This window comes from Pseudophryne corroboree, chromosome 7 (assembly GCF_028390025.1).
Source record: "Pseudophryne corroboree isolate aPseCor3 chromosome 7, aPseCor3.hap2, whole genome shotgun sequence".
In the NCBI taxonomy this organism is placed as follows: domain Eukaryota; kingdom Metazoa; phylum Chordata; class Amphibia; order Anura; family Myobatrachidae; genus Pseudophryne; species Pseudophryne corroboree.
Window position 1 is genome coordinate 375,384,471 of NC_086450.1, and position 13,555 is coordinate 375,398,025.

The following is a 13,555-nucleotide window of genomic DNA, read 5'->3' on the forward strand; positions in this document are numbered from 1 at the left end:
TGATTGGGGAGGGTTTTTTGGAAGGGACATCCTGCGTGACACTGCAGTGCCACTCCTAAATGGGCCCGGTGTTTGTGTCAGCCACTAGGGTCGCTAATCTTACTCACACAGTCAGCTACCTCATTGCGCCTCTTTTTTTCTTTGCGTCATGTGCTGTTTGGGGAGGGTTTTTTGGAAGGGACATCCTGCGTGACACTGCAGTGCCACTCCTAGATGGGCCCGGTGTTTGTGTCGGCCACTAGGGTCGCTAATCTTACTCACACAGCTACCTCATTGCGCCTCTTTTTTTCTTTGCGTCATGTGCTGTTTGGGGAGGGTTTTTTGGAAGGGACATCCTGCGTGACACTGCAGTGCCACTCCTAGATGGGCCCGGTGTTTGTGTCGGCCACTAGGGTCGCTAATCTTACTCACACAGTCAGCTACCTCATTGCGCCTCTTTTTTTCTTTGCGTCATGTGCTGTTTGGGGAGGGTTTTTTGGAAGGGCCATCCTGCGTGACACTGCAGTGCCACTCCTAGATGGGCCCGGTGTTTGTGTCGGCCACTAGGGTCGCTAATCTTACTCACACAGTCAGCTACCTCATTGCGCCTCTTTTTTTCTTTGCGTCATGTGCTGTTTGGGGAGGGTTTTTTGGAAGGGCCATCCTGCGTGACACTGCAGTGCCACTCCTAGATGGGCCCGGTGTTTGTGTCGGCCACTAGGGTCGCTAATCTTACTCACACAGCTACCTCATTGCGCCTCTTTTTTTCTTTGCGTCATGTGCTGTTTGGGGAGGGTTTTTTGGAAGGGACATCCTGCGTGACACTGCAGTGCCACTCCTAGATGGGCCCGGTGTTTGTGTCGGCCACTAGGGTCGCTTATCTTACTCACACAGCGACCTCGGTGCAAATTTTAGGACTAAAAATAATATTGTGAGGTGTGAGGTATTCAGAATAGACTGAAAATGAGTGTAAATTATGGTTTTTGAGGTTAATAATACTTTGGGATCAAAATGACCCCCAAATTCTATGATTTAAGCTGTTTTTTAGTGTTTTTGGAAAAAAACACCCGAATCCAAAACACACCCGAATCCGACAAAAATAATTCGGTGAGGTTTTGCCAAAACGCGTTCGAACCCAAAACACGGCCGCGGAACCGAACCCAAAACCAAAACACAAAACCCGAAAAATTTCAGGCGCTCATCTCTAATTATAAGTGGTCTGTCACATTGATGTGTATTATAAGTGGTACTGCTCACATTGATGTGTATTATAAGTGGTACCTCTCACATTGATGTGTATTATAAGTGGTACCTCTCACATTGATGTGTATTATAAGTGGTACCGCTCACATTGATGTGTATTATAAGTGGTACCTCTCACATTGATGTGTATTATAAGTGGTACCTCTCACATTGATGTGTATTATAAGTGGTACCTCTCACATTGATGTGTATTATAAGTGGTACCGCTCACATTGATGTGTATTATAAGTGGTACCTCTCACATTGATGTGTATTATAAGTGGTACCGCTCACATTGATGTGTATTATAAGTGGTACCTCTCACATTGATGTGTATTATAAGTGGTACCTCTCACATTGATGTGTATTATAAGTGGAACCGCTCACATTGATGTGTATTATAAGTGGTACCGCTCACATTGATGTGTATTATAAGTGGTACCGCTCACATCGATGTGTACTATAAGTGGTCTGTCACATTGATGTGTATTATAAGTGGTACCGCTCACACTGATGTGTATTATAAGTGGTCTGTCACATTGATGTGTATTATAAGTGGTCTGTCACATTGATGTGTATTATAAGTGGTACCGCTCACATTGATGTGTATTATAAGTGGTCTGTCACATTGATGTGTACTATAAGTGGTCTGTCACATTGATGTGTATTATAAGTGGTACCGCTCACACTGATGTGTATTATAAGTGGTCTGTCACATTGATGTGTATTATAAGTGGTCTGTCACATTGATGTGTATTATAAGTGGTACCGCTCACATTGATGTGTATTATAAGTGGTACCGCTCACATTGATGTGTATTATAAGTGGTACCTCTCACATTGATGTGTATTATAAGTGGTACCTCTCACATTGATGTGTATTATAAGTGGTACCGCTCACATTGATGTGTATTATAAGTGGTCTGTCACATTGATGTGTATTATAAGTGGTACCGCTCACACTGATGTGTATTATAAGTGGTCTGTCACATTGATGTGTATTATAAGTGGTCTGTCACATTGATGTGTATTATAAGTGGTACCGCTCACATTGATGTGTATTATAAGTGGTACCTCTCACATTGATGTGTATTATAAGTGGTACCTCTCACATTGATGTGTATTATAAGTGGTACCGCTCACATTGATGTGTATTATAAGTGGTCTGTCACATTGATGTGTATTATAAGTGGTACCGCTCACACTGATGTGTATTATAAGTGGTCTGTCACATTGATGTGTATTATAAGTGGTCTGTCACATTGATGTGTATTATAAGTGGTACCGCTCACATTGATGTGTATTATAAGTGGTACCTCTCACATTGATGTGTATTATAAGTGGTACCTCTCACATTGATGTGTATTATAAGTGGTCTGTCACATTGATGTGTATTATAAGTGGTACCGCTCACATTGATGTGTATTATAAGTGGTCTGTCACATTGATGTGTATTATAAGTGGTCTGTCACATTGATGTGTATTATAAGTGGTCTGTCACATTGATGTGTATTATAAGTGGTCTGTCACATTGATGTGTATTATAAGTGGTCTGTCACATTGATGTGTATTATAAGTGGTACCGCTCACATTGATGTGTATTATAAGTGGTACCGCTCACATTGATGTGTATTATAAGTGGTACCGCTCACATTGATGTGTATTATAAGTGGTCTGTCACATTGATGTGTATTATAAGTGGTCTGTCACACTGATGTGTATTATAAGTGGTCTGTCACATTGATGTGTATTATAAGTGGTCTGTCACATTGATGTGTATTATAAGTGGTCTGTCACACTGATGTGTATTATAAGTGGTCTGTCACATTGATGTGTATTATAAGTGGTCTGTCACATTGATGGACCTTATCAGTAGCACGCTGCATTTTCTCATGGCACATTGGCCCTCATTCCGAGTTGATCGCATGTGCAGCCGTGCAGGACAACATTTTTTTTTTACAGTTTCAGAGTAGGTCTGAACTTACTCAGCCCTTGCGATCACTTCAGCCTGTCCGGTCCCAGGAATTGACGTCAGACGCCCGCCCTGCAAACACCTGGACACGCCTGAGTTTTCCCTACCACTCCCAAAAAACGGAGAACGGTCAGTTGACACCCATAAACGCCCTCTTTCTGTCAATCGCCTTGCAATCACCCGTGCGAATGGATTTGTCGCTAGAAGCATTGCCCAGCAACGATGCTGTTTGTACCCGTACGACGCGCGTGCGCATTGCAGTACATACGCATGCGCAGTAGTAACCTGATCGCTGCGCTGTGAAAATCGTCAGCGGGCGATCACCTCGGAATGACCCCCAATGTCGTGTTTTTGGAGGTTTATTATGTCAGCCACAGAGTGTCCATTGCAGCTCACTCTTGGCGCTGCCATTAAGATAAAGAGCAGTTTACTCTTGGTTGGCATGATGGGTACCGGATTACAGTACGACAATCATTAGCGTGACAGGTACAAAAGGTCGACATTGTCAAAAGTTCGACGTGTAAAAGATCGACAGTGCTTAAGGTTGACAGTTTCTAATTGCCCACATGACAATGCTTGACACACATATGGTCGACAAAAAGTTTTCTCATTCTTTGAAATTATTTTCAACATTTATCATCCATGTGGATTAGGACTGGGGACAGTGACTTGTCTCGAGCGCAGCGAGCACCTTGCCTGAAGCGTGACGAGCGGATCGAGCCCGCGAGGGCACACGCTTCCACTAATTTGGCTTTTATGTAACATATAAAATTACACAAAAAAACAATAACTTGTGTCGACCATTCCCATGTCACTGTGTCGATCTTTTGTGCCTGTCAACCTTTTGTGGTCTCTAACTTTTTCATGTTGAACTATTGATCCTGTTTATCTTTTGATCCAGTCGACCTATTGCATGCCAACCAAATAGGGTTGACCTATTAACGGTTTGTCCAATGATCTACACCCGGCATGATATGTTGGGAACAAAGATAGAACTTTAGGGAAGACTTGGGAGCTGATGGCTTATTATAACACCTCATGTTCCACCACTCGAACAGGACTGTGCTGCCCCCATAATGAACAGGGTGGGAACAGAAAAAAAAACAGATGATCAGCATGATCACAACAGTACAGAGTATTTCAGGAGATACGTGTACTGATTGCGTGGAAGGCGGTAACCAGTTCTAGAGGAAATTTGCAAAAAGTCGATTGTGGAAGATTTTTGGGGAAAAAGACATGATTTTGCTAATTTGCTAAGGAATAATTCATATAAAAGTCGCATGTCAAATGCGACTTCATACTTCAAATCGCAGCAATTCACTATCGGTGCAAGTATTGACCAAAATAACATTGGTATAAATGGAAACTGCAAATTTACTAAAAATTGCTTTTGTCAAATCCCTCCACTTCACACCAAAATTGCCTCAAAGTCGCACCTCAATTCACTGATTTTTTTTGAGCGTGCCTAAGACCCATCAAAAGCACCAGCAACGTCGCACAAAAATCGCACCTCAATGCACCTTCAACATGTGCATGTTTGACAGAACCATGCACAGATCATTAAGATTCCCGGGGCAGCGGGACCCCCCAATAAAGGCATCCCCCTACCTTCAGGGCACCCAAGGCCAGGGTTGAAGCCCAATGCTCTGCCCGGCACCCGTGGGCTGTGGGTGTCAAGTTCATAGCATTAAAGTGTAAAAATAAGAATATGGGGGCAGATGTATTAACCTGGAGAAGAGATAAAGAGATGATAAACCAGTGATAAGTGCAAGGTGATAACGCACCAGCCAATCATTACGGATTTGAAAAATGACAGGAGCTGACTGGCTGGTGCGTTATCACCTTGCACTTATCACTGCTTTAACCCTTCTGCAGGTTAATACATCTGCCCCATTGTCTTTTACTGTAGAACTACAGGTCCCAGCAAGCCTCCCCACATGCTGGTACTTGGAAAACCACAAGTAGCAGCTTGCAGGCATTAAAGGGCCTGCTGGTACCTGTAGTCCACTAGGGGGGAGGGAATAGTTGCCTGTGACAGAGATTCGCTATGGAGACAAACACAACTCCCTACATTTATAATGTTGTGTTATTAGTTATTCCACATGATCACACATTAATTTGATGGCTGTAAGATTTTCAACCTCATACTTATGTCCTCAACGTTACATGTGAAACTAATTTGGAGCATGCTCCCAAGTATTTAACTTACAATTATTACAAGTATGGTACTGCCTAAAGTTATCCAACTGGTAAACTGTGGGTCAAATGAGTCTCCCGAGGCATTTTGTGGCTCACACCTACCTGACAACCCCTATAGACTTCAATCAGGGCCGGTTCTACCCCTTGTTAGTGTGCAGGGGCGTGGCTTCATAGGGGAGGGGCGTGGCCAGTTATGCTCACAGTAGCTGTGTCCCCCAGTTGATTTGCCCCTGTAGATATGCCCCCAGTAGTTGTGCCCCCTCTTTATTTGCTCCCAGTATTGTGCCTCCTCTTTATTTGCCCCCAGTAGTTGTGCCCCCTCTTTATTTGCTCCCAGTATTGTGCCTCCTCTTTATTTGCCCCCAGTAGTTGTGCCCCCTCTTTATTTTGCCCCCAGTAGTTGTGCCCCCTCTTTATGTGCCCCCAGTATTTGTGCCTCCTCTTTATTTGCCCCCAGTTGTTGTGCCCCCTCTTTATTTGCCCCCTGTAGTTGTGCCCCCTCTTTATGTACCCCCAGTATTTGTGCCTCCTCTTTATTTGCCCCCAGTTGTTGTGCCCTCTTTATTTGCCCCCTGTCGCTGTGCCTCCCCGCTTACAAACACACACACACAAAATAATAAAAACAATACTTACCACTGCCCCGCTCCTGCTTCTTCTGCTGCTGCTGCTGCTCCGTCAGTCTGGCCGCCCGCTCCTCTCTATGGGAGAGACGTCAATGACGTCTCTCCCATAGCGCCGCACAGACACTAGAGGTCAATAACGACCTCTAGTGTCTGTGCCTGGAGCCGGCTGCAGCGGACGCCCACACAGCCCACGGCGTCTGCTGCAGCCGTGGAGCGGGGAGCGGAGTGCGCGCAGGCGGCGGTGCCTGCGGGGTGACTGCGGCCGCGCCCCCAGGCAGCAGTGCCCCGGGCAAAGGCACTGCTTGCCCGCACCAAGGACCGTTCCTGACTTCAATGTAAATGTCTAGTCTTAGGAGTTTGTAGGAGGCTAAAAAGTCACTATAATTCCAGCTTCAAGAGTGACACTAAGGGGGTAATTCAGATCTGATTGCAGCAGCAAATTTGTTAGCAGTTTGGCAAAACCATGTGCAGTGCAGGTGGGGGGCAGAGATAATATGTGCAGAGAGTTAGATTTGGGTGGGTTATTTTGTTTCTGTGCAGGGTAAATACTGGCTGCTTTATTTTTACAATTGTAGGAAAAAAAGAAGAAAAATGAAAGGGTCTGTTGGCGCCTGTTGAGACAGATAGGTTACCAATAGATACCTGTTGGTTAGCAGCCACCTGGTGTAGCCAGCCCCTTCTAATTAACAAACCATAGAAAAGAGTAAACCAGGCATGCGCTTGACCATAAAAAGTAAAATATATTACAATTTTAATATACATATAACAATACATAGACACAAATTTGTACTGTTTATGGTCAAGCGCATGCCTGGTTTACTCTTTTCCCTGCTTTATTTTTACACTGCAATTTAGATTTCAGATTGAACACACCACACCCAAATCTAACTCTCTCTGCACATGTTATATCTGCCCCCCCTGCAGTGCACATGGGGGCTAATTCAGACCTGATCGTAGCCGTGCACGGCTACGATCAGTCACACAGACATGCAGAGGGGACGCCCAGCACAGGACTAATCCGCCCCGCATGGCTGGCCCTCCCCCAGCCGCACAGGTACAAAAGCGCTTTTGTACCTGAAGAGTAGCATCCTACCAGCGCAGCTCCTGCCCGCTGGCAGGGAGCTGCCGGTCGCTCTCCAGGTCGCAGCGGCTGCGTGTGATGTCATGCAGCAGCCGCCGCGACATCCCCCCCCCCCGCACAGTCCGGGCACGTCTGTGTTGCCTGGTCTGCGCCCCAAAAACAGCGGCCCGCCTCCTCCCGCCCAGCGACCGCCTCTGCCTGTTTAATCAGGCAGAGGCGATCGCTGGATAGAGATGACGATTGCATCTCTGGCCTGCGCCGGCGCACTGCGGCGCCTGTGCATGTGCAGTTCAGATCAGGTGTGAATTAGGCCCATGGTTCTGCCCAACTGCTAACACATTTGCTGCTGCGATCAGATCTGAATTAGGCCCTGAGATCTAACTGCTGATACAACAGAACTGTATCCCCCCATCGCGCACAGGAGAAATCTCACATAGCTGAGAATATCGGTCATTTCTGGTGTAATCTCTAAATCACAACCTCGGACTATTCCTCCAGCAGTGTCTCACACCTTGATGTGCCCATCAATCTCACCCCACTCAGATACATTACCAGCATCCTAATTAAACCTATTCTTACCAAAGGATCTTTGAAGTACATTAGTCTTCTGTCATCCAAGGTGAACCATCTCTTTTTAAAGCCTTCTGTATGCTAAAAATAAAATACACATGTCAAGCACACATTGTTAATTATAAATGTAAAAAAAAGCAGATAATGTGAGGTTCCCAGTGGTCTGGGGGTGAGAAGGCCCCAGTGTGGTTTAGACTGACTTGTCACAACCAGAATCAGTTGCACTGCCGCCACTGCCATCACAAAACAGCCTTGGTACAAGCGGGGCATACTAGTGCACCTAGGCAGTCGAGATATACATGGGATTAAAAGAAAAAAAAAGAAAGAAAGTACACTACATACACATAGACCACTGGACATAGGGGGTCATTCCGAGTTGATCGCTAGCTGCCGTTGTTCGCTGCGTAGCAATCAGTAAAAAAACAGCTAATCTGTGCATGCGTATGCTCCGCAATGCGCACGCGTATCGTACAGGTACAAAGTCTATTGTGGTTTTGCACTGGTTCTAGCGACGATTCCAATCGCACAGACGGCCGCAAGGTGATTGACAGAAAGAGGGCGTTTCTGGGTGTCAAGTGACCATTTTCAGAGTGCTTAGAAAAACACAGGCGTGTCGGGAAAAACGCAGGTTTTGCTGGGCGTTTGCTTGGTGGGTGTGTGACGTCAAATGCCGTCCCGCCATCGTTAGAATCAACGCACAGGATAAGTAACTACAGGGCTGGTCTTGTTTTGCACAAAAAGATTTTGCAGGCGCTCTGCTGCACAAGCAGTCGCACTTCTGCAAAGCGAAAAAAATACACTCCCCAGAGGGCGGCGACAATGCGTTTGCACGGCTGCTAAAAACTGCTAGCGAGCGATCAACTCGGAATGACCACCAAAATTGTAATACAAATCCCCTACATTCTGTGTAGCCATAAGAGACTATAGGGTCATATGTATTAAGCCTTTAGAAGTGATAAAGCAGTGATAAGTGGAAGGTGATAACGCACCAGACAATCAGCTCCAGTATGTAAATTTGGTGCGTTATCACCTTCCACTTATCACTGCTTTATCACTTCTCCAGGCTTAGTACATCTGCCCTTATACCACTAATATGACATGACCAAGGGGTCTATTCATGTAAGAATGTGATGTTTAGGTTTAACTTCGCAGTCTTATTTCAGGGTTTTTTTTTTTTCATATTTTCAACGCAATTTATTCATACCTACCTGTTCCCTGATGCGATGCAGTATCCGGCTGTTCCACGATCCTGGCTTCTCCAGTCTTCTCTCTTCATATCACGGCTGGGGGTTTTATGCACGTGCGCAGTGTGTCCCCTGCCTCCAGGTGTCATCTGCGCATGCGCCAGGAAAACGAGAACTCCAGCGGTGGCGGTGGGTCACAGGGTAGGCGTGGGAGCGGGGGCGAGCCAACAAACAGCAGGGCAAGGGCAGTAAGGAGGAGGTGACCCGGAGGTGACATATGTATATGTCGGGTCACATTTTAGCAGCGGCGGGGGAAGGACAGTAGTGAGAAGTCATCGGGGCAGCGGGGACGGACAGTCTGGAGACCCGGCATATGCATAATTGCATATGCCCTGGTCTCCTCTGATTGGCTGGTATCAGAGAAGGGGGCGGGGAGACAGCAGTCTCCGCTGCCCTTCTCCATTCTGCTGCCAGTCTACACCATCCTGAAATGGTGAAAACAAAGTCAGGAGTGAAGCGGAAAGCAAAGCTTTCCATGCCTGCATGAGTTGCACTCACCATTCATTAGAATGGTGTTGTGATTCAGCTGCTGGGACAGGAGCAAGGCAGAGAAAACAGCTGCTAGAGGGGCGGTCAGACGCTACATGAATTAGAGGGAGCAGAGAAAAGCCCTGTTTAGCGCACAACAGGGCTTTTCACTGCTCTATGAATAGACCCCATAATACAATTCTATTATACTCTATACGCAAACATAACCTGCCATCTGAAAATGATGATAATACAACTCTGATAACACGCTATACAGATATAGGGGTACATCTACTAAGCAGTGATAAAAGTGGAGAAGTGAGCCAGGGGAGAATTTGCCCATGGCAACCAATATATATATATATATATATATATATATATATATAGAATAGCGTTGGTCCGGCACTCCTCGATGGTTTCCACTATTGCATCGGTGCCTTCACATGTACAGCGTGTACACACATATAGTTAGCCTGGTGCGGCACTCGATGTATAACAAACACAGTCTGGAGATCAATACTGTTTCAACAACGTTTCAATGCTCGCAAGCACTATCGTCAGGTTTATTAGAAGAAATGAGACATTACATACCTTAAATACACGTGCACCCATGAAAAACGCCGCGCCGGCAGTTGAGGAAAAACCCTCCTCTTTTCCGGCCACAGCTGATTACATCATCCTAAAGTGACTCCCATCACCATAGTAACATACAAACATTTAAAAATTGCGGACCTGTAATTGCAAAAAATACACGGTTGATGAGCTGAACCAAGCACCTCAATTTTGACCACTAGCAGTAACATATATTTATAAACATATCGTATGGCGGTGCACAGATCTGCAATAAGAGCAGCATTGAACAGCAATACAAGATCTGATCAACCGGTTGCACGTCATTTTGCAGAGTTTAAACACTCTATTGCAAGTATTAAATACCGAATGATTGACTGGGTAAAGAAACCAGTCAGAGGTGGTGACAGAAACCGTTTATTAATTCAGAGAGAGGTGCAATGGATTCACCGAATGGATGTAGTAGCCCCACGTGGACTTAATGAATATCTGAGCTTCAGTTGTTTTGGATAATTATTATTTATAAATACATATGATTGTTTATAAATATATGTTACTGCTAGTGGTCAAAATTGAGGTGCTTGGTTCAGCTCATCAACCGTGTATTTTTTGCAATTACAGGTCCGCAATTTTTAAATGTTTGTATGTTACTATGGTGATGGGAGTCACTTTACGATGATGTAATCAGCTGTGGCCGGAAAAGAGGAGAGTTTTTTCTCAACTGCCGGCGCGGCGTTTTTCACGGGTGCACGTGTATTTAAGGTATGTAATGTCTCATTTCTTCTAATAAACCTGACGATAGTGCTTGCGAGCATTGAAACGTTGTTGAAACAGTATTGATCTCCAGACTGTGTTTGTTATACATCGAGTGCCGCACCAGGGTAACTATATATATATATATATATATATATATATATATACACAAATGTCTAAGATATATATCTCAGCAGGAAAAAAAAAAAAAAACATTTTGTTTCCCCCAGCACCCTGAATGATAGCAGTAACCGGATATACATCCCACACAATATTAGAATTCAGAGATCTCGGTTATATATATTTGCGCAAATGTATGATTAAGCCCCCAAGCCGCGTCAAGGCCTCTCTGTATATTGGGGGTCCCTAGCGCTATATCTAGGTGCAGGGTCTCATCTCATTTTTGTATCACTTTCTTTATAGCTTCGGCTTCCTAAACACTAATTTATTAACGCTATATTTTTTCACTGGTATGCTGCCCTGGGCTTTCTGGCTTATGCTGATTTTTGGGGTGTCACACCCTGTACCTAGATATAGCGCTAGGGACCCCCAATATACAGAGAGGCCTTGACGCGGCTTGGGGGCTTAATCATAAAATTGCGCAAATATATGTAACCGAGATCTCTGAATTCTAATATTGTGTGGGATTTATATCCGGTTACGGCTATCATTCAGGGTGCTGGGGGAAACAAAATGCTTTTTTTTTTGCTTAGAAATACCCCTCCCTTTCAAGCACCTGAATGATATCACTAGGCTAATTATTCGTCTGCAACTATATATAGATATATATCTAAGTACAGAAATGCTTATGCTATCTCTGTATCTCTGCTATCTCTGTACAGAAATGCCTATAATATATATCTCAGTACAGAAATACCTATACTATATATCTCAGTACAGAAATACCTATACTATATATCGCAATACAGAAATACCTATACTATATATCTCAGTACAGAAATGCCTATACTATATATCTCAGTATAGAAATGCCTATAATATATACAATATCTCAGAAATGTCTACACCAGGCATGTCCAAACTGTGGCCCTCCAGCTGTTGTGAAACTACATATCCCAGCATGCCCTGACACAGTTTTGCTGTCAGAGAATGCTAAAGCTGTGTCAGGGCATGCTGGGATGTATAGTTTCTCAACAGCTGGGGGGCCTCAGTTTGGACATGCCTGGTCTATACGATATATCTCAGTACAGAAATACCTATACTATATACCTCAGTACAGAAATGTCTATACTATATATCTCAGTATAGAAATGCCTATAATATATACAATAGCTCAGTACTGAAATACCTATAATCTCTTGTCAGGGGGCAAATTAAAAAAAAAAATATTGGGCATCATAAATACTTTATAATAGATATTGCTTAAAGATGGAATTTTACCTTTAAGGGCCTTGGAACACCTGGTAAGGTAAAATAAGATTTTACTTACCGATAAATCTATTTCTCGTAGTCCGTAGTGGATGCTGGGGACTCCGTCAGGACCATGGGGATTAGCGGCTCCGCAGGAGACAGGGCACAAAACTAAAGCTTTAGGATCAGGTGGTGTGTACTGGCTCCTCCCCCTATGACCCTCCTCCAAGCCTCAGTTAGGATACTGTGCCCGGACGAGCGTACACAATAAGGAAGGATATTGAATCCCGGGTAAGACTCATACCAGCTACACCAATCACACCGTATAACTTGTGATCTAAACCCAGTTAACAGTATGACAAACGTAGGAGCCTCTGAACAGACGGCTCACAACAATAACAACCCGATTTTTTTTTATTTTTTTTTATAACAATAACTATGTACAAGTATTGCAGACAATCCGCACTTGGGATGGGCGCCCAGCATCCACTACGGACTACGAGAAATAGATTTATCGGTAAGTAAAATCTTATTTTCTCTGACGTCCTAAGTGGATGCTGGGGACTCCGTCAGGACCATGGGGATTATACCAAAGCTCCCAAACGGGCGGGAAAGTGCGTATGACTCTGCAGCACCGAGTGAGAGAACTCCAGGTCCTCCTCAGCCAGGGTGTGCCCCTGACCAAGTAGCAGCTCGGCAAAGTTGTAAAGCCGAGACCCCTCGGGCAGTCGCCCAAGATGAGCCCCCTTCCTTGTGGAATGGGCATTTATATATTTTGGCTGTGGCAGTCCTGCCACAGAATGTGCAAGCTGAATTGTACTACACATCCAACTAGCAATCGTCTGCTTAGAAGCAAGAGCACCCAGTTTTTTGGGTGCATACAGGATAACAGCAAGTCAGTTTTCCTGACTCCAGCCGTCCTGGAAATCTATATTTTCAGGGCCCTGACAACATCTAGCAACTTGGAGTCCTCCAAGTCTCTAGTAGCCGCAGGTACCACAATAAGCTGGTTCAGATGAAACGCTGACACCACCTTAGGGAGAAACTGGGGACGAGTCCGCAGCTCTGCCCTGTCCGAATGGACAATCAGATATGGGTTTTTGTGAGACAAAGCCGCCAATTCTGACACTCGCCTGGCCGAGGCCAGGGCCAACATCATGGTCACTTTCCATGTGAGATATTTCAAATCCACAGATTTGAGCGGTTTAAACCAACGTGATTTGAGGAATCCCAGGACTACGTTGAGATCCCACAGTGCCACTGGAGGCACAAAAGGGGGTTGTATATGCAGTACTCCCTTGTCAAATTTCTGGACTTCAGGAACTGAAGCCAATTCTTTCTGGAAGAAAATCGACAGGGCCGAAATTTGAACCTTAATGGACCCCAATTTGAGGCCCATAGACACTCCTGTTTGCAGGAAATGCAGGAATCGACCGAGTTGAAATTTCTTCGTGGGGCCTTCCTGGCCTCACACCACGCAACAT

General features: G+C 44.9%; 1 protein-coding gene across 1 annotated transcript in view; it reads right to left on the reverse strand.

Moving 5' to 3' along the window:
* The window catches only part of ADAP1 (ArfGAP with dual PH domains 1), a 316,145-nt gene that overhangs the window by 18,067 nt on the left and 284,523 nt on the right, over positions 1–13,555 (reverse strand). The window contains exon 9 of the mRNA XM_063934529.1: positions 7,675–7,746. Coding sequence (XP_063790599.1) covers positions 7,675–7,746 — 72 coding nt within the window. The remainder of the gene's footprint in view (positions 1–7,674; positions 7,747–13,555) is intronic.